This window comes from Anomalospiza imberbis, chromosome 22 (genome assembly GCF_031753505.1).
Source record: "Anomalospiza imberbis isolate Cuckoo-Finch-1a 21T00152 chromosome 22, ASM3175350v1, whole genome shotgun sequence".
NCBI classification, from domain to species: domain Eukaryota; kingdom Metazoa; phylum Chordata; class Aves; order Passeriformes; family Viduidae; genus Anomalospiza; species Anomalospiza imberbis.
Genome location: NC_089702.1, coordinates 1299083 through 1320789, shown reverse-complemented (window position 1 = coordinate 1320789; position 21707 = coordinate 1299083). Strand labels below are relative to the sequence as shown.

Below are 21707 nucleotides of genomic sequence, written 5' to 3'. Positions count from 1 at the left end.
CAATGTGGTATTAAAAAAATTTTTTTAAAAGAATTGTAGAATGGTTTGGGTTGAAGGGACCTCAAAGACCATCTTGTTTCAACCCCTTGCCATGGGCAGGGACACCTTCCACAGGCAAAGTGAGTACTGATGGCAGGAGTGACAATTGTTCCTCCTCTGCTAAGAAATCAAATTATAAGGGAGGAATGGATGAAGTTATGAAGGTCATTGATAGTTAATTTGACTTCTTTTCCTGAGATAATGTATTTACCCAGCTTCACAGCACGTTTTGAACATGAAGATTGAAGACACCTCTGCCTGCAGAACATTATCTTTGTGGAAGGTGAACAGGCTTATTTTCCTGTCATTGTGTTCAGTTGTTGGGTTTCTGTGACTGATCTCTCTCTTGCTCTTCGCTATTGTTAAATAATTCTCAGGAATGGTACTTATTAGGCAGTTGAAAAGCTGACTGGAATCAAATTAGGGAACTGCTGCACCCAGTGACCTCACTGGGATTTCAACTTGGTATAAATGAGTTTTGGAAGAAAGAAAATAAATACTTCCATAGAATATTTTCTTCAGTCTGTAGCTGCTCACTTGCAGCAGAACATGACCTGCAGCTTTGATTGAGGCCTGGAATGAGCTGTGTTGAATTTCCTGGGAAGAGCTGAGGCAGGTGCAGGCAGGACCCTCAGTCTGTGTTTCCTGCAGGCCATTTACGAGCGTCTCTTCTGCTGGATTGTGACACACATCAACGATGTCATCGAGGTGAAGAACTACGACACCACAGTGCATGGCAAGAACACAGTCATTGGGGTCCTGGATATCTATGGCTTTGAGATATTTGACAATAACAGGTGAGCCACCTTCTAAAGCCCAGTGTTGTGCCCTTGCCTTTCCCAGAACACTCATCACCTTTTCTTCTCATGTTTTTGCAGCTTTGAACAATTCTGCATTAATTACTGCAATGAAAAGCTGCAGCAGCTCTTCATTCAGCTGGTTCTAAAGCAGGAGCAGGAGGAGTACCAGCGAGAGGGAATTCCCTGGAAGCATGTGAGTGCTTTGGCAGGGGAGGGAGAGGTCGGTGTGAGGTCAGTGTACCAGCACAAGGGTCGGACCTGAAGTTACTCCACATGCAGGCTCCAGTTGATGGGACATCTGTGTCCCTGCCAGCTGTCCTGCCAGGGATCAGGCTGGGGCAGGAGCTCCCCAGTCACCTCACCACGTGTCTCCTTGGGAAAATGCGGGACTCCAGGTCTGAGATGAAGCCCATTGTGGCACCTCTGTGATGCCACACACGTAACTGTGGGTTTCTGTGCTGAGTGCTTATAGATTTTTCCAGTTGTTGATGGCAATATGTAAAAATCCTGACTGTTCTTGTTCAAACTCACTTCAGAATGCCAAGGACAGGATATGCAGTGTCACTGTGGTGACTGCACACAGCTGAATTGTAAAAAACATTTTAAAGAGCATTCTGCAGCAGAGGTCTTGAGATGTATCAGAGGGGTTTGAAGAATCACTTTCTGTGCTGGTCAGTGTAGGAGAGCAGCCTGCTTTATCTGGAATCAGAGATCTGCACATTCAGAGCTGATGCTCCTCGCTGTCACGCTGGCTGCTATGGTCAGCACTGGTACCCTCCCATTTCTGCAGCCAAGGTCACCAACACCCCTGTCCTTTGTTTCCTGCAGATTGATTATTTCAACAACCAGGTTATTGTGGACCTGGTGGAGCAGCAGCACAAAGGGATCATTGCCATTCTGGACGATGCCTGCATGAACGTGGGGAAAGTCACGGATGAGATGTTCCTCGAGGCCCTCAACAACAAACTGGGGAAGCATGCACACTTCTCCAGCAGGAAGGTAACCCACAGGCCTTTTGTCCTCTGCCATCCCTTCCCCATGTTCTGTGGTGGAATGGAATGAGGAAAAGGGGTTTAGGGGTGCCTGGATTGGAATCACTGCAACTGAGTGTGAGATGAGGAGCCCGGAGCAGCTCCAGCCGCAGAGGAACCCGGCAGAGGGAGCTCCAGCACATGCAGTGGCTCATCCCTTTTATTCCGGGATAAAAGGAGCCTGAGCTCGTGCCTTGACATACCATGATGTCATCTGGAACCAATCGATACGCCGGCTCGGCCCACGTGTTGTTCTTCCCAGGCTGCTCTAATACATAGTGACAGTGAAATTATTCACACTCCTGCATTATTACAGCACTGTGATTTGGGCTTTTTTCATCGTCATTGGCTGCAGAATGTGCTCGTCTCCCACTGCACCTCAGAGCACCCAGGCCCCTCGCCTGGCTTTGTCTGGGCTACAATGGGCGAATTAAAAGGCTTCATTTATTCCTCACTTGGCAGCAGATTGCAAAATGGTCACCAGCCTGATTAATTTGAGAATCTTTCACACAGACTAATCAAATAAGGGCCTTTAGTTTGATGTCTCTCTGCTCAGAAACATTGTCTAAAATGTATGGCTCAGAGTGCTGGTCCCCCCTGCTCCCTCCCACCCCAGCACAATATTTTATGTAGGTCAGAAGTACCAAATTAGCCTGGTTGTGTAAGATATGTGCTAAAGGCTGCCTCCGGCAGGCCCAGGATAAACAATGGATCTGGCTGGGGCTGTCTGAGGAGAGGCCAGGATGAAAGTAAACCAAAACCACTTTTTCCTCCCAGATAATAATTTTCCTTAAATGCCCTTTTGCTGCAGCACACCTGATGCACAGCTGCCAGGTGTATCTGAGCTCAGGGAGGGGGACAGGGAGCTTGATTCCAGTGTTGACCCAGACTTCACGTGCCTGAGCAGTGACATGGAACATTCTGAGAAAACCCACCTGAAAGCAAGTGTGGGGCCTGGCCTGGGTTTCCATTTGAATGCAAACTGCTTCCTTCAGTGGTAGTACTGGTGGGATGAAGTCTGGGGTCCTCTGCAGTAGGGTGCTGGGGAGTGGTCCCGTTTCTGGAGCTGTCTGGTCAGTGGATGTAGAGAGGGGAGTTTGGTTTCTGTTCTGTCCTTGCTCCCACATCTGCCCAGGGGAAGGGGTTCTGCCACAGAGGGAGCAGGTGGTCCTTTAGTGCAGTGGCAGAAGGGGATGAAATTTCAGGAGGTGTTATGAGAGGCTATAAAATGAACATTTAAAAATAAAATCTGCTCAAGTCCTTGCCTTCGGGTGAACCCTCCCAGCAAGGAGACATTAAAGGGCAGCATTGCCAGCTGCAGCGTTCCTCAGCAGGAGGTGGCGTTGTCAGAAACTGCCTGCACAGAATAAGAGGGAGACAAGGAATCTTACTATAAATAATGTTTATGGAGAGGCTGATGGATCTGCCTGGCTTGCTAATTTCTAGTTAAATCAATAGAGCCTTGAAAACATTGACCCATAAACTTCTCAGCATAATTACTTTTTTTTCCTCCCTGTCGCATCTCTGCAGATGTCCCAGCACCTCAGAGCTCTTCTTCAGTCCCACCCAGAACTGCTGAGGAAAGCCTGAGCCTTCTGAGCCAGGCTCTTCTAACTTGGATTAAAACAAAGGGCTGGATTCCATCTCATGCCTTGCCTTTGCAGACTGCAGAGGTTCCATGCAGATCCTGTAAAGTTCCACACAGATGGGAGCTGTTCCCGAAGAGTTAAAGTGCATGTGTTGGGAACAGCTCCCATCCCTCAGCCCAGTTCATGCTCCACTGCTCCCTGCAGAGCATGCTGCACACAGGCTCCATGTGGAGAAGCTCTAGGGGGCTGTGGTGCCCTAAATAGTCGTGTCCTACTTTGTGCACCCGGCTGCTCCGCGCTGCTGGCGCCCTTGTCCTGGGGAAGGCCAAATGAGCCAGGACAATGCTGGTTGACACTTTCACCAGCAGAATTTGTGGCAGAATTTTGTGTTCCTGGATCATGGGCTGTCCTCCTCGGGTTTATCTAAGGCTACTCTGGATGTGCAGATGTGCCAGCTGTTCTAGTGGCCCTTCCCAATGTCACCATTTGTATCCTCAACCTCTCCAAGTTCCATTTATTTTCTGTTTATATTTTACTTTGGAAGGATCAAGTGCAGTGAAAGTCCATGAATGCCTCAATCTTCAAATTGTGGAGAGCATCAATCTCAGCAAACTGGTTGTGAAGGGAAGAGTGTCAGAAGGTCCGTTCTAGTCCACCTGATGTTGTGTCTCCCAAGACACTGGACAGTGGTGAATGCCCAAGTGAGAGCCCAATATAGGATAAATGTGTACTGATAACATGACATGCTTCCATTCTTCAGGGACCTGCAGCCCAGGAACCTCCTGATCTTCTTATTAGGGTTTTTTCTGTGGTCTTCTTGGTTTTTAAATCAACAAAGAAGTCCACAGCTCAGATACTCAAGTGAAGGGCTCCTTCCTCCCTGTTTCCCTCTCTCCTCCCTTTTCCATTTTAGATTATACCTCTCACCTCCTAGTTTTTAAATGGCAAAACATGGTTCTCTTTGTCTTCCACTACATCATCTCCACATTTTTTGCCATCATCTCTGGTATTTCTTTCCTAACCTGGGAGAGCTGAGTTTGTTGGCCCATCCTCCCAGGGCAGTCAGTCAGCAGGGGATGGGTTTTGCCCAGTTCTCTGTGTCGTTTTTGAGATGAACAGGGCAGTAAAGATCCCTGTTGAGTCAGGAAGGGATGGTTTGGGGCCCATCAGTTCCTGTGAACTTTGCCTTTTCTCAGTGGGAGCCCTGCCCTGCTGGGGAGTTCCAATTGCTCCGCTTTGCCCTCATTTAGCTCCGGGTGTCTCCCCCAGAGCTCTTCCCAGCCAGCCCTCAGTGATGAAGTGCCCCCAGCCAGCCCTAGGACCTTCCCATTGCCCTCAGATTATGGCTCATTTCAGATGCTGTGAAAGCACAGACTCAGGGCAGGCTCCCACAGGATTCCCATCTTTCCAACACCTTTCTCCTGTCTTTACTCACCTTTGAATGCTGTGAGCTGTCAGTGAGGAGCCTCAATGGACAAACCCAGGCAGGTGATCCACTCTCTCAATGGACTTGCTGGGGTTTTTTTCACTAATTTCAACTTCTTTGTCCAGGAAACACAGAGTTTGGACAGAATCACTCCTTCGGAAAAAGCCAAACCAGCAAAGGACAAGATCCCTGATTGCTGTGTTATGGCTCCTTCCAGCCTCTCCAGAGCTGGATGAGCTTTCAGAGGAGCTTGTCCTGCCAGACACATTTCTGTTGCCATTTGTATTTACCCCTTTTATTGGCCTGTTGGTTTGAGCTGTGTGTTTGGGTAGCTGAGAAAGGCACTTCCCAGCCCCCTGCTGGGAACAAAGCTGCAGCAAGAAAAATGGCTTTGTTTTCCTGGTATTGCCTGGTTTCTTCCATTTTCCCTGTGTTCTGCTGCACCTTGCTCATCCATCAGCTCTGCAGCTCCTGGTGCTCCCTGCTCCTGCCGTGCTGCACTTCCCACACCTCTGGGACCTCCGGGGGACCTTGCTACTCACTCTCCTTGGGCTCCTCCTTCTGATTAATTTTGTGTAAAATATATTCCGTTTTTTTCATCTTTTCTTACACTTTGAGCCAATCTATTTCGTGTTCTTGGACACAGGTGAATTTTTGGAGTGTATCTCCCTGCTCCTAATCATTCCTCCTGCCCTGCATTTCAACCATGCTAATTTCCTCTTCTATTTCTCCAAGACTTTTTGTGGATAGCAGATATCTGCTCATAGCCCTTGGTGTTGTTAAATGCTGCCTGCAAAGACTTAATTCATCTCCTGCTCCTTTTGCCTATAACAAAATCCTCATTCTTATCTCATACTCCCTTTTTAATTAAGCCAATCCTGATGGATTTTTTGGCTCCTGCTATTCCTGAAGGGACGAGTGTGTTACAGCCACTGCTGCTGAACAGCTGCCACGTGGGCACTGGACATCTTGTGTTGTACAGGAGGAATGGGATGGGATGGGAATTTGAGCCTGGAGCAGTGGATCTGCAGGGGATTCCCTGTTTGAGGGGTGTCAGATGACTAGGAGGGACCTGGGACTGAACAAGCCTTGCTGTTGCCACAGCAGTTGGCCCATTTCTCTGCAATTACAGAGGAGTTACACTGCAATTGCAAAAAAAAATCGTAAAGGAAGACTTAAAAAAAGTAATAAATTAACTCGTGGGCGCAATGTTTCTCTACAGGCATGAGTGTTCTTTTTGCATAATGGTGTTTCTGAGATAGTATCAATTTCTTCATAAAATTATAGGCTCTTGCAGCTTCATTTGTACAGTGCATCCATGAAACCATTTTCCAGCAGTGGCTTTCACATCTGCACATGCACATAGAAAGTGGAATTCCTGTAGTTCCCAGTGCTATTTTGAAGGCAGGTTGCTCTTCCATGGAGCTTGTAAATCCAGGGGTGGTGTTTTAATATCAGTCCATAGGTGGTATTTTAATGTACATGAATTTGTTTCAGCTTTGTGCCACAGACAAAACGCTGGAGTTCGACAGAGACTTCCGGATCAAGCACTACGCCGGGGATGTGATGTGAGTTTCCTTCAGAAATAAGGTTGCACATTTTATTTTTGTCTTCCCAGCAGCTCTGAAGTGGTACAATATTCTGATTTACTGCTGCTTCTGGTGCAAGCCAGAATAGCTGTCACACACAATTACAGAGTACAGCGCTTGCTTATCAATTAAATCTTCTGCTGGTGCCTTGCTCTACAGAGTGGGAATTTGTACTTGGAGTGAAACAAAAGGAGAGCGAGGGGTGGGGGGTGAGGGGAGGGCACTGCTCCAGGGGAAGAAAAAGGGAAAAAAGGCAGCAGTGTTTATGCAAGAAAGCTACACTGAGCTAATAAAGTCTGGTTTAGACATCTGTTTAGTATGATTATATAACTCTGGCTTTAAATTCTCCAATCAGTTGGAGCAGGCTGGAAGCCCAGGGGAGAGATAACCTGCAGGAGGGATCAGGGCAGGAGGTTGGGAAGCGCTTGCCTGGAGCCTGCAGGAACAAGTGCAGGAGGTGACAGCAGTGGGAATGGAGAGTGAGTGGAAGTGAAGGATGCACATGATAGAAACCATTTGCTGGGAAAGCTGTTGTGTGGAATATCACTGAAGTAATGTAATGGTTTAGGATTTGTGTAACTTCCCAAATCAGAGGAAAGGGAGTTACTGAAGGAAGAATTCATGACTTCGTTTACCTTGGTATTAATTTTACCTTTAATTTCCAAGGACAACCAGTGTGATCAGACTGGAGCCCATATAGCACAAGCAGGTTATCTTCTGGAGTCTTTGCTGAGCAATTCCTGACAGTCATCCCTGATTTCAGGGGGTTTTGGAGGAGAAAATACAAGGTGCTGTCTTAGTGGTTGAACCTTCAAAACTGCCAGTGGCTGACAAATGGTGTAAAAGAAAACTGAAATGTGGAAGCCATCACAGATAGTTCAGGCCCAGATCTTACATGAAGCCCTGAGACTTGAGGGTGGGCAGCCCCTGGCACAGGGTGCCCAGAGCAGCTGTGGCTGCCCCAGCCTTGGAAGTGCCCAAGGCCAGGTTGGACAGTGCTTGGAGCAGCCTGGGACAGTGGAAGGTGTCCCTGCCATGGCAGGGGTTAAATGTTAAAATGTCCTGTTAAATGTCCTATTCCATGACTCTGTAATTTGAGGATGGCTCCATACAGGGACTTGCAGGTTGTGGGTTGATCCCAGAGTCTGTAGGTTGGGTGCAGCTTCCCAGGGTGGGATCTGGAGCTCAGGAAACATCTGCATGGGAGTCTCTGAATGGGGAGACTTTGGACCTTTTCCATGAGGACAGAGCACTGCCTGCCTTGAGACTTGGAGAAGAGATGAAGCCCTGGAGCAGTGACCTCCTCAAGTGGTGTTCCTGTGGGAATAGAGAAGGAAGGAAGGAATCTAAAGGGTGTGTGTTTCTGTGTGCTTTGATTTCCAGGGCAGCTCCCAGTCACTACTCAGAGGCTGTTCAGGAATTCAGATTTTCTCCACTGAGAGAGGGGAAGACTGCACAGATTGAAAAACAAACTTGAATTTCTCTAGGATTTAACACAAACACACACACTCACTTTGGAGACAGAATCCTGAGTGTAACTCCTGAATTTGGGCCATCTACCCCCTGCCCAAGTGCTGGGAGGTGTCTCAGGCAGCACCTGCCCAGCTCCAGGAGCTCTCTGAAGCCAGGTGTGCTGTTCCTGTGCTGGAGGTGGGAGCTGGGCCCAAGGATCCAAGTCCCCCACTGCTCCTGCAGCCATTAGTGACAGGCTGGGAGCAGGGCTGGATTAGCTGTGTCTGTGGGAGTGCAGGGATGCTGATTCCACAGTTACCAGCAATTCACAGAAGGACTTTGCTACTTTGCAATTAACTCTGCTTTTCCTTTATTTTTTAGTTACTCTGTCACTGGATTCATTGATAAAAATAAAGACACTTTATTTCAAGACTTCAAACGCCTCATGTACAACAGGTAAGAATATTAATGAGGTGAATTTTAATCTGATTTGTCAGAATCCTTTTTTGTGGAGTGATGCTATCAGAGACTCAGGTTTTCAGTGATTCTGTCTTCAGTGTGTGTGAATAAAGATATTGCTTTGGGATTTGATCTTTGTACATGTCCTGTGACCCAGAGGTTCTTAGTTAGATTTTTCAGGTTAAAATCCTTATTCTGTACATGTTTCTGTTCTGATGCAGCCTTTAATTGAACAGAATTTAAAGTGGTTTTTTGAAACCAACTGATTGTGCAATCAAGATAGTGCAGAGCTTGCTTGTGCTGCCTGATTTGTCATTAACCCATTGCAGATTTATCATCAGTGATCTGTCTGTAATCAGAGCTGAAGATGCTGGGGACCTTTGGTCAACCACAGATATGCTTAGCCCCACCTAAAACACCCTGTTTTGAAAGAAAATGGGGAGATAGGTTTGAATCCTTTCATGTCTGCAGTGATGTGAGAAGTCCTATGAGGTCCTGTGCTGGGCAAGAAAAAGTTGCCTTGAGAAGCAGAATTGAAATCCTGTCAGAATGTGGGTGGAAGTCCCCATGGAGCTGTTTCTCTTCACCTGGCATTAAACATGTCCTCATTTTGTAATCTGCAGCTTTCAGGGGCTCTGCTCAGAGGACAGTGGGCACAAACACCCTGCAGTGGTAGGCTCTGTTTACCTGTTCAGATGTTAAATTGGTCTGCAGCCCTTTGGGTTGACTGGCTGTGCTCCCCTGAGCAGTCCCTCTGTTCCTGTTTTCAACACTTCCCATTGACCAGAAACCTAGCAAAATATTTGCTTTGTGGTTTTATCAAATTTAGCCTGTTTTCTGTGAAGTCTCTGGAAAATCCTGTTCCCAAACACCACTTCTAGCACATTAAAGCCTGTGACGGATTGACCATTAGATTGCTGTAAATGTGCTCAGTTTTTGTCTGTTCCTGAACTCTTGCTATCCATCAGGGCCACTTTACCTCACCCTGAACTCTTCAAAAATGCTAGCTAACGTGTATAAATTACTTTATATATCAAGAGAGGTGCAGAAATGCAGCTTGAACACTGGTGACAGGTTCTAAGGGAGGGTAGTGTGGGTCTCACTCTCCTTTGTGTGGATTAAATTCTTTGTGTTGTCCCATTGAGGCAGCCCCTGCCTTTGATGGATCACTCTGTGGGATTTTCTCTGTCCTGTTCCTGCCCATCCTGATCCGAAGGGAGAATGTGCTGTTTGTTTTTCCGGATTGTTCACGTGTAAGCTTGAACTTGCTCGTAAGAACATGAAATGTTGTGCGCAGGAGTCTCACCCTGGCTTGGGTGATGCCCTGTGAGCTGGAAGCAGCAGTGGGTCTGGGTAGAAACCAACTGTTGGATTGGCAGTGGAGTGGAAGTGCTGGGAGACTGCAATTAAAGAGACTCTCTCGTAGCTCCAACCCTGTGTTGAAGATGATGTGGCCAGAAGGGAAACTGAGCATCACTGAGGTCACCAAGAGACCTCTGACAGCTGCTACTCTGTTCAAGAACTCCATGATTGCACTGGTGGACAACCTGACACTGAAGGTAAAGATTCCTGTTTCAAAACTGACTCTGACTTCTGATGAGAAGAGTGTGGCTTCTCCCTGGAGAGATTCCCACCTTCCCCTTGCCACCATCCATCAAGAGCTAAGCTGATCAAAGGCAGAGTAGCCTTGTCTGTGCCAAACGAGCTTTTGGCTGGGCAGGTCTGGAGGGAGGGTCGCCTCCATCCCCCATGAAGAAGGTGGATTTTTGGTTCCTCCATGACCAGTGCATCTTTCACTTGTAGGAAAGCCAGTCTGTCTTAGGGTGGTGGTGGAGGTTATTGTTGTTGTTGTTGTTGTTATCATTATCATTATCATTATTATATCAAATCACACAAAGCTCTTTGGGCAGAGGGCCCAGAGGATGCTGTTCAGAAGATGCTGTTCATGATGGAGAGATTCTCTCTGGCTTCCCATGCCAGTGGGAGTACAATACAGACAGACCTGTGTGAGTTCCTTCTTTCCTCCTCTTTGAGCAGGGTGAGGAGGGAAAGCTTTTATTTTCAGCACATATTTCAGTTTTATGGTAGAAGGCATTGCTTGGGCAAGCACCACATGGTGTGATGGAAGGTGGGGAAGGGAATGCTCTGGGAAGGGGCTGTTGGAGGGGCACAGCCGAGCAAGCACTGGGAGCTGAGCTGAGATCCCTGAGGAATACTGGGGTGTTACTGGAGCTGGGTGGCCTTGCTGGACTCCTGGCACTGGGGTACAGCCCACAAGAGATGAACAGAGAGCCCAGGGTTCTGGGCTGTGTTCACATTCAGAAGAATTAAGCAATAAGTGCTCTGAGTGTCTTCTCGGGAGTGTGGGAGCAAAGGAAATGGGTCAGAGCATGGCCACCCAGTGCTGGCTGTGCACAGGAAGAGAGAGCTGCCCTCACTTCTTGTGTCCAGAGTTAGGACATGAAATCACACCTGATTTATAGGGTCTCCCCGGAGGGTGCTGGGCACTACCCAGGCTCCCCAGGGAATGGTCCCAGCCCTGAGGCTGCCAGAGCTCCAGGAGCAGTTGGACAATGCTCCCAGGGATGCACAGGGTGGGATTGTTGGTGTGTCTGTGCAGAGCCAGGAGTTTGACTGGATGATCTCTGAGTGTCCTCCCAACAAAGGATATTCTGTGATTCCACGATTCTGTATTTTTGTGTTCCTGTACTGGAGTGGGTTTGATCTGAGCTCTGCAGGGGCGTCTAAGCTGCCTAGAGGTGCCAGCTGGGCCCCAGTGGGGAGTGGAGCCCCGTGGCACCCCCAGAATGTTTTGCTTCAGGGCTCCTGAGAAGATGCCCCTGTGAGCCCAGCGCAAGGCAGCCTTGCTAAAATAGGCACCAGTAGTCAAAATGGAGAGAGTGCCCGTGTAGGCAGAGAGGAGCTTTCCTGGATGGCAAATCATGAGCTGCCAGAGCTGAGAAGGTGGCTGTGACCCTTGTGGGGATGGGGACAGACTTTAGTCTGTTTCCCAAGGAGTCTGATCTGTCCATCTTCCAAATAATCTGCTGGCTGGCCCTGACCTGAATCTGGTAGAGGTGTCAGGAGCTGCCAGGAACACAGGGAGCTGCTTTGTGTTGTGAGAGGAGCACTTGTGGAAGGAAAAGTTTCTCCTTGGTGCTGCTTGCTGTTATTAGAGGTCTGGTCCTACAGAGTGGCCATGGTCACTTGTGCCCAGCCCAGCGTGGGGAACCTGAGGCAGCCCAGGAGGGGGTTCAGGACAGCAAGAATCACTGGGGGTGTTGTGGGGAGGGCTGTGATCAGGACACAGCAGGGAGCTGGGAGCAGGCAAGTTCAGCAGGCATCCATGGGAAAACTTCCTTTCCTTGTTTATTGGAAAAATTATTCCAGGCCTCTGGTGGGTGTAAAAATAGAGTAGTCCAGAGAATGCTGTGCACTGTGGTGGTTTGAACAATCCCTGCAGCTCCCAGCAGGGCATGGAGAATTTAAATCCACCTTATCCATCTTGAATCAGTGGGTACCAGCATTTTGCACTGAAGGCTGCTTGGCTTGGTTGGAATTAATTTGCTTCAGTCCATTTATCATCAGTATTTCCATCATAAATACCAGCCTTTCCAGGGGTAGGCACAAGCAGGAGCTGTTTCCAAGTAAAATTCAGTGGGAGGTTCCTGTGTGAGTCTCAGTGTAGTCCTTTCCTTTCTTTACCTGTCCTAAACTTTCATTGAGAGACTTGTATTGAAGCTGTTGGTGGTTTTGTGATTTTCTGTTGAATAGCAATGGAGAAAAGAAGATTTCATTAGTATTGAGATACCAGTGCTGATAAGCATAATTTAAACTCATTGTGCTCCAAGACCAGATTTTTGGAGTCACAGAATTGTTCAGGCTGGAAAAGCCCTCTGAGACTGAGTCCAACTTATCCCCAGCATGGCCAAGGCCACCACTGACCCAGGTCCTCAAGAGCCACATTCACACCTTTTTTGAACACTTGCAGGGATGGGGACTCCACCACTGCCCTGGGCAGCCTGTGCCAGGCTTGACAATCCTTTTCATGAATAAATTTCCCCAATATCCACCCTGAGTGTCCCCTGGCCAGCCTGAGGCTATTCCCTCTCATGCTGTCCCTGTTCCCTGGGAGCAGAGCCTGACCCCACTTGGCTGCGCCTCCTGTCAGGGATCTGTGTTGGTGAGACCCATCCTGCAGCCAGGCTTGTGTCACTTCAAAGGGTCTCAATTTTGGGGAGGTTCCTTAGATAAGGCCCCTGAACACAACCTTTGTGTACTTCAAGCAGTAAGTCAGAGTGCAGACAGCTTCTTTCTGGCTGCTCTGCCCTGAGCATCTCTGTGAGGTGACTTTTGGGACAGTTAATGATATGTACATGTCATTAACAAGCCAATAATTGGGTATTCAGGCCATGCCAGCAAGATACTGGTTATGCACAAAGAACTGGATGTTCTGCCTCAGGTCACTGCCAGTCTGGACACCTGGCTCTTCCTTCTGCTGGGCTGGAACCACAGCTGGTGAAGGCACTCTCTCTTTTGGGTACACCATCCCTGCAGTTCCAGGTGCTCTCATCCTTTCCTGGGCTGTTACTCATTTTTCCCATGCTGAATTTGGGAATGAAGTTGCACTAATGGGGAATTAACAGTGACACTCTCTGTGTGTCTTGACTGTGGCTTGGATCCTTCAGGACTTTTTTGGGAAGCCTGTGGTTACAGCTGATGGAAAGAGCTCTGAGCATAGGGTTGCACAAACTGCTGAGGTCTAGGGATGTCAGAGTTCCTTAGGGGAGGTAACACCAGTTCATGTTATTCTCAGCTGTTTCTCAAAAAGCCAGGTTGCAGAGAGGCTTGAGTTTTGTGCAGCTTGAGCTGATGGTTTATTGACATTTCCTGGAGTGCCCAGTGCATTCAGTGCTCTTTGCCTCACCTGGGCTGCTCTGCCTCAGTGCTTCTCTGAAAACTCCTTTAGACCACACTTACATGCTCAGTTTCTGTAGTCCTCAACAGGATGGCAGCCCAAGAGCTCCTCTTTATTGATATTCGTGTTTGGCCTCCCTGGAAAGCTGCAAGGTTTTTGGCTGTAGCAAGAGTATCTTTAAACCCTCCTTTGGGGGAGTAGTCTCCAAAAGTGCCAATTTGAATAACAATAATCTTGGAATTTTAGAATTGTTAAGGCTGGAAAGGCCATTTAATGAAGAGCACTGGGTTCAACCATCAACCCAGCACCACCAGAATATCAAAGTCTGTGGCTGCAGTAGCTGCAGCATTAGTGGTTATTTAACTTTTCTGCTATTTAAAATAACAACCTTTAAAATTCTCTTTTGTTGCTATTCTGGTTTAAACCTGAATTTTGGTGTTGAAGCAGAGCTCTGCAGTCTCTGAGAGGTGTTGAGGTTACTGGGATGTCTCAGGAGCTTCCCTGGGGTCAGAGCCATAGCACTGGTGTCGTTAACAGTGCAGGGGCTGTTCTCAAATCTGGTTTTAATTTCAGCTTCTGCAAACACAAGTCCATATGGAGACACTGGAAATGTGGCTGGAAATGCCACACCTCCAGTCCTGGGGGCAGTTTTGGGGCTCCCATAACAAGAAAGACACTGAGGGGCTGGAGCATGTCCAGGGCAGGGAACAGATCTGGGGAGGGGCTGGAGCCCCAGGAGAGGCTGAGGGAGCTGGGAAGGGGCTCAGCCTGGAGAAAAGGAGGCTCAGGGGGCCCTGGTGGCTCTGCACAGCTCCTGACAGGAGGGGACAGCCGGGGGGTCGGGCTCTGCTCCAGGGAACAGGGACAGGAGGAGAGGGAACGGCCTCGGGCTGGGCCAGGGGAGGTCAGGGTGGATAGTGGGAAAATTTATTAATGGAAAAGGTGGTCAGGCATTGGCACAGTTGCCCAGAGCAGTGATGGAGTCCCCATCCCTGAGGGATTTAAAAGCCATGTGGATGTGGCACTTGGGGACAGGGGTCAGTGGTGGCCTCTGCAGTGCTGGGATCGGCTGAATTTGGTGATCTCAGAGGGCTTTTCCAGCCTGAACAGTTCTGTGACTCCATGAAACCTGGTTTTGGAGCATGCTGTTTAAATTATGCTTATCAGCACTGGTATTTCAATGCTGCTGAAATCCTCCAGATTTCCAGAATCTTTTAGGCATAAACTTCCCGTAGGTAGAAAAAGGTGCTGTGTTTTTTCCAAAACCAAACGACTCAAAACAAAAACTGGCTTTTCCAGTTGCTATGTGCCATTTCTCAAGAACATGTTTTACTGCCCGAGCCCTTTTCTCTGTGGTGGATTATTTTGGGTGGCTGTTTTGTAAATCTTGACATCAGAAGCCCTGTGGCTGCCCTAGCTGTGACTGATGATCTTCTCTGGGGACTCTCTGGACATGCATTTCCTCCTTGTTTCTTTTCTTTTCTTTTTTTTTCCTCTACCTCCTCTGTAACTCCTTTTGTCTGACTTCCTTCCATCTCTCCCCTCTCCTATCCAGGCTGACAGGCTTCACCTCTGCTGAGTTATAATGTCATCACTGTGACTGATTTGACACATGCAGCACAAATCTGTCTGTCCTGTCCCATCCCTTCTATAAAGTAGAGAAGCTATAAAGTAGAGAAAAGAAACCCCTCAAGAAAGAGCTTGTTTAGGGTGCAATGGCTTAAAACTGGTTTGGTTTCTTTTTAACACTTAAAAAATCTAAAAGTCGCTCGGCTTGATTGAAAAAAAATAAAATCAGCTGCAATTAGACATCTAAAGAGCTTTCAAAGCTGGGGCCTTTGTGTCTCTGCATTTCAGTTCTTCCCTTTACAAACTGCAGTTCTCTGACAGCAAGAATGGGAGCTGCATAATTATCCCCCTGAAGAGCTGGGGCTTGGGGATTTGGAAGCATGGAATAATCTACTTTAGAATTTACTCCAGGAGCTGTCGTTTCTGAGAGGCTTTAATTACACTGTAATTGCACTGATAGATGATCTCCTGTCTGTGCAAGCACTTCCCATTCCTGCTTTCCAAAGGATTTCAGCCCTTTTATATCAAATGCAGGCACAGTCACTGCCCTTTGTGCTGGACCTGAAGTCACAGATTTGAGGGGTTTTGAGGGGTTTTGAGGGGTTTTGCATTTGTGAGTGGCAGAACTGTGCCCACTGTGGCAGATTCTGTGGCAGCACTGAGGAACAGCTGAGAAGTGGCTGCTGCTGTGTCAGCAGTGAGCGAGTGACACTTCTGGAATTCATGCTCCTAATGACGTGTCCAGAGAAGCTGTGGCTGCCCCATCCCTGGAGGTGTCCAGGGCCAAGTTGGAGCCACCTGGGGTTGTGGAAGGTGTTCCTGCCCATGGCAGGGAGTGGCTCTGGGTGATCTTCACAGTCCCTTCCAACCCAAACCATTCCATGGTGCTTTAATTTGGATGCTCTGTTCCCAAGGCATTGCTGTTCTGTGGATTGAATGTGGAATATTTGTGGTATCAACCCCCTCAAGGGATTTAGATGATTTATATTCATCCTGCCACCAGATGCAGCACAGGGCAGGTCTGGCCTGGCATGGCAACATCTGGTGTTGGTGACCCTGCTCCTGACACAGAGAGAGGTTTGTCCCTCATGGTGTGGATGGGGAAGTGGCCCAGGGTGAAGACCAGCAGGAGGGGAAGGGGAAAAGTGCTGCCCATCCACCTTCACAGCTCTGGGCTCTTTTCCAACATCCAATCCAGGTGTAATTCAGAGTTCTCTGTCTATCCCACATTTCCCTAACCAGCTCATTCCCAGTCAAATGGGAGCCAGGTTTTAGCAGATCAGGGCAGCCACACACACAGCAAGTTCTGAGAGCTGCCAGGAGACTCTTGAGTGAATGAAGAGCCTTGGAAACCTTCTCACCTTCTGTGCAGAGAAGATTTCCAGGAGAAAGCCAAAAAAGTGAATATGGAAATATCTTAAATCTCTTTAAATTATACCACCTTATTATGTGTCACCTCTGTTACCTTAAGGAAAGGAGAACAAGTGTCGTTGGGATGGGCTGAGTTGATAAAAAATTATCTCTACAACTCTCTGACAGGAGGGTGCAACCAGGTGGGGGTAGGGCTCTGCTCTCAGGGAACAAGTGACAAGAGGAAAGAGCCTCAAATTGTGCCAGGAGAGGTTTAGATTGGATATCAGGAAAACTTTTTACTGAAAGGGTTGTCCTGCCCTGGCACAGCTGCCCAGGGCAGTGGTGGAGTCCCTGGAAGTGTTCAAACCCATCCCTGGAAGTGTTAAAAAAAGGTGTGGATGTGAGACTTGAAGACATGGTTTTGTGGTAAACTGATGGTGGTGCTGGGTCAGCAGTTGAATTTTGTGATCTTAAAGGTCTTTTCCAACCTTAATGATTCTGTGAATCTGTGGATTGCTGTGGCAGAGGAAAGTGCTCAGTGGTGGTGACCTTGGAGACAGCCTTGCACAGAACTGAGCTGTAGCTCATCTGCCTGGTATCACATCATGGAATCATCATGGATTGGTTTGGGTTGGAAGGGACCTCAAAGCTCATCTCAGAATCATGGAATATCCTGAGTTGGAAGGGACCCCCAAGGATCATTGATCCAACTCCTGGCCCTGCACAGACACCCCAACAATCCCCTGCTGTGCATCCTTGAGAGCATTGTCCAAATGCTCCTGGAGCTCCTTTGGCCCTGACCATTCCCTGGGGAGGTGTTGCAGTGCTGATCATCTCATTGCACCCCCTGTCCTGGGCAAGGACACCTTCCACCAGACCAGGCTGCTCCAAGCCTGTCCAGCATGGCCTCGGGGGAGCCGTGTCCGTGGTGCTCCCTGCTCATAGCCCCTGCTCTGGGAAGAGCTGGCTGAGGAGCGCTGCCCTCGGGCTCAGCTGGGAGCTGGGCTGTGCTCCCCTGTGTGCAGGGACAGGAGCCACGCAAGGCTGGCCGCGGGCAGGTCCTGCCGCACTTGGGGAGCGCTGGAGTCGCTGGAGAAGGGCGATGCTGCGGGAACGGATGCTGCCCACACATCCTTCTGTTTCTCCTGCACACCCATCCCTGCTTGTGGGCAGTGCCAGGATACTGCCAGCTCCCTGTGGGTGCCTGGCTCAGCTTTTCCTGTCTATTCCCACCCCAAGGACAGCTCTCTTGGAGAAATCACAGCCTGGTGCTGCTGATCCCATCCTCAGGAAAGCAGGAGAACTTCCAGCCCAACAGCTCCCCTGGAAGTGTGGGAAGTGGATTTGTAGGGAATTCTCCAAGCCTGGCAGAAGGCTCACACAGTGTGCATCTGTGTGCAAACCTTGAGATAAGAAATGCTGCCTCAGAAATGCCATGGAATAGGACAGGCATTGCTGAGAGAGAAATGGAACCAGAAACAAGTTTCAGAGGATGGCCTTGCAAATAACACTAGATACTTTGGAGAAATAAAACTATGAAAGATGCATTGGAGTGGGACCCACGAGGGGTCATTTTAGATGATTGGCTTTAGGGCATTTACAGCATGGGGTGGCAAAAGCTGATAGGCCAAGGAACACTTACAGTGTGTTGTAATTAGGAAATGGTTGGCTTCTGATTGTGATGGAGTGAATTATAACATCTCACCCTTCACATGAGACTGAAAATGGAATAAAAGCTTTTAAAACACCTCTCAGTTGCCCCATCTCTGGGTCAGAAAAGGGATTAATCCAACATGGAAGATGCAGTGGCTTGTGGCAGCTTTCAGGATAGGAGGCTCTGCTTTCCAAGGCCTGCCTCTCTTGGCCCATTCATGGCTCACACTCATCCCTGGGCTGGTCCATGGTGCTGCAAAGCTTCAGGTTGTGTCAGGACAGCCACAGATGATCCTGTTCCCTCAGCATTACTGAAGGGAAAAGGCAATTTGGGGCCTTTCATATTATCCTGAGATTGGGTAGGTGACCTCAAATCATAGAAATAAGGCTGAATAGACAAATCATAGAAAATAGGGCTGAGGGGGACCTTGGGAGTGCACCTAATTCACCTCCTGTTTGAGGACACCTCTGCCTGTATCTTCCTTTTGCAGGCTCTTCTCCCCACTGATGGATGTTTCCTCCTTCCCACAGCATTCTGTTCCCACTCCTTGTTTTCCTGAAGCTTAATCTGAATTTTTATACTGTCATTAAAACCATTACTTCTTTGTCCTAAAGCTGAATGTTTGCATTTTCTCATATCTATCCTTTAAATACACAGAATCTCCCACCAGGGGAGTTCTGTGCTTCCTTGGTCCTTCTAGGCTAAACCCACAATTCCTCTGAGTCATATTTGCTGGATTTTTGATCTTTCTTGTTCTTTCTTGCACTGACTCACATTCTCACTTGAACTATAGTGCCCTGGTTGAATGAGATGCTCAGAGAACTAGAAATGTGTTGGATTTTTTGTCTTGCAATTTTCCTGTTCCTGTGCCCTTTCCTAGAAAAACGTGGAAACATGGATTTGCCTCACATCAGCTGGAGCTTTTGGATCTCTTTAGCACCAGGCTCAAATCAGTTTTTCATTCTTTATTACCAACTATTGCTGCTAAACGTGGAACTTTGCATTTGTTCTCACTAAATTAATCCCTTTTCCGCCCCCAGACCATTCCTCCCCTTTGTTACCACTGTGGTTTCTTGAGGTCATCCAGGAGTGCTGGAACAGAACGTGCTCCTCTGGAGAATTCCTGGGCTTTCCCTTTTGGGATCTCTCAGGTTCCTCAGGGCAGTGTTAGAGGTGCTTTCACGGCCATTTCCTTCATCTGGTCCAGACTGCTGAAAGGTCATTGCTGGTTATCAGTTGTGGTTATCAAAGGTGACACTTGGTCATGTTAAGATGTCACCCAGGCTGTTTTTCTCCCTTTATCCCCATGTCAGAACTGCCTTTGGAATGCTGCAGTTTGTGTGCATCTGTGATGTTCTTTGACAGTCTCTGGCCATACTGGGACCTACTGGGATCCTCTTGGAGTTGTCTCTGAGGCTGAGGCTGGGTGGGCTCTGCCAGCCTGCAGGATGTGCCACTGCTTTTGCAAGGGCTACTTAAAAAGTTTTATCTGTTAATATTAGAAGAATACAATTTAGAAGAATACAATGCAAAGACATGGTGGGCTTTAGGTGACATTGTGCCAGGGGAGGGTCATGCTGGATCTCAGGGAAAGGTTCTTCCCCCAGAGGGTGCTGGCACTGCCCAGGCTCCCCCGGGAATGCCAGAGCTCCCCAAGGCTGCCAGAGCTCCAGGAGCGTTTGGACAGCGCTGCCAGGGATGCCCAGGGTGGGAGTCTTGGGGTGTCTGTGCAGGAGTTGGACTGGATGATCCTTGAGGTCTAACTCAGAATGTTTTGTGATTCTCTGATTATTAATTGCTTTTCCACATACCAACAAAGTTAGGAGAGGGATAGCAAAGGCCAGCCATGAAGGAAGAAATGAATGAACTCCAAAAGCCAGTGGGATGGAAGTACATAAGTTTAAAGGCTTTGTAGCCACCCCTCAAGGCTGTTGCTGGTTACAGATCATACTGGCCTAAACAGAAACTACCTTTAATCTCATAAAAATGAAAGCAAACGTCCAAATGCTCCAACAGACCTGTGTGTGGCTTATCTCAGGGTGCTGGAGGGCTGGCAGGGAAAGGAGTGTGACCCTGTGGGACTCACCTGGACATCCAGGGTCAGCCCCAGCAGCACAGGGCAGGACTTCTGCAGGGTGGAGTAAAGCCACCCGTCCTCATTCCACCTTCCCTGCCCCCTGCAAGTCCCAGATGGTGCAGAAAGAGGAACTCACGTGCTGGTGGCCTGTATTTGTTTTGAGGAAGGGGTGGGGTGGAGGCAGCTGGGTTTGGGGCTCCATCATTTCCATCACTCAGCTGTGTTGGAGCTGGGGGTGTTTGACTTGGCTCAGCACAGCTAAAAGTGATGGAGTGACCAGGCTGCTTTTGGAGGTGATGCAGGCAAAGCCATATCCAACAGGGTAATGAATTCCATGGGTTTGATATATTTTCTGAGGACTGATGTTGTTATCCTCTCAGTAGGGGAGGAGGGGGATGTGGTGCTGGGCAGGTGCACAGCAAAGGCCAGTGGAGCTCCAGTGGGGAACGTGTGGCTCCTGTAAGGGGTCATGGCAAGGTGTGACGGAGGGGAACACTGACTCACAGAATTACAGAATCAGCCAGGGTGGAAAAGACCTTTGAGATCATTGAGTCCTTCTCATGACCTAACACCACCTTGTCACCCAGACCACGGCACTGAGTGCCACATCCAGGCTTTCCTTAAACACTGGGATTGTCACTTCTGTGACAATCTAATTAACAATCTTTAACCTCCTGATTGCTGCTGAGCAGCCAGACCTCGTGGGTGGGCTCACAGCTGCTGCAGGAAGGGTTGTGTCTGCACACAGGGTCCTCTGCCAGGGTGACACTGCTGTCCTCTGTCCCCAGGAGCCCTACTACGTGCGCTGCATCAAGCCCAACGACAAGAAGTCCCCACAGCTCTTCGACGAGGAGCGGTGCCGGCACCAGGTCGAGTACCTGGGGCTGCTGGAGAACGTGCGGGTGCGCCGGGCCGGCTTCGCCTACCGCCAGACCTACGAGAAGTTCCTGCACAGGTGAGAGGCTGCCGGGCACTGCCCAGCTCCTCGGGCTGTGCTTGGTTTAAACCAGCTCCTGGATAGGCTGAAACAGATCCCACGGGAGCCTGGCTGCTCTGGTTCAGCTGTGACCAAGGTGCTTGTGCTGCTCAGGCTCAACTCCTTGTCTGCTGGAACTCACTGGCTGTGTTAGTCTGCAGTGGGAATGTGTAATGAGGAGCTTCCCCTGAGTACCACCCTAAAACCTGAGCTAATTAACTGGTGTTTTCTCTCTGAATTGTCTAATTGTTGCAGCAAGAGGTGGTGTGTCTGGGGGAGCACATGATGGTGCATGCTGACATTGGGTGGGAAAATCCCCTGAACTTTAAAACTGAAAGTCTGAAAAGGGGGATGGTATCATGACCCCATTAAATATGTTTTTGATTCTTCTTGCCCTCTTAATTCCTACCAGATGTGTGACAAATGACATGTTTTAGATTGAAATTTGTCTTAAGGCTCCACAAAATTAATGTGGGCCCTGCAAGTTCAACCTGCTCTGATGGAACAGTGAATGGAGTTTTTGTTCTGTTATTGAATTAGGTGAGAAAAGGGCTGTGAGAATAGAAAAATATTAAACTATCCAAGCAGGTGGGATGTCATGAGTTAGAAATAAAGTGCTGGTGAAAGATCTTTCTCTGTTCACAGTGGAGATTTGCTTGGATATATCATAATACCCTAGGTGGAATGAAAGGCTCTGGCTTTCTAAATCCTGTCTGCAGCACTGGGGATCAGTTTGCTGAACCATTCTGCAGTGGATAGAGTGTACTTTCACCTC

The 21707-nt window shown here is 48.5% G+C and overlaps 1 protein-coding gene across 7 annotated transcripts in view; it reads left to right on the top strand.

Moving 5' to 3' along the window:
* The window catches only part of MYO1D (myosin ID), a 157944-nt gene that overhangs the window by 44264 nt on the left and 91973 nt on the right, over positions 1-21707 (top strand). For all 7 annotated transcript variants that reach the window (XR_011005782.1, XR_011005783.1, XM_068212158.1 and 4 more), the window contains exons 9-15: positions 691-836; positions 918-1032; positions 1668-1838; positions 6383-6453; positions 8308-8382; positions 9812-9944; positions 20745-20911. Coding sequence is in view for 5 of the 7 variants with exons in the window: in XM_068212158.1 (XP_068068259.1) it covers positions 691-836; positions 918-1032; positions 1668-1838; positions 6383-6453; positions 8308-8382; positions 9812-9944; positions 20745-20911 (878 nt within the window). In the remaining 2 variants the exon portion in view is untranslated. The remainder of the gene's footprint in view (positions 1-690; positions 837-917; positions 1033-1667; positions 1839-6382; positions 6454-8307; positions 8383-9811; positions 9945-20744; positions 20912-21707) is intronic.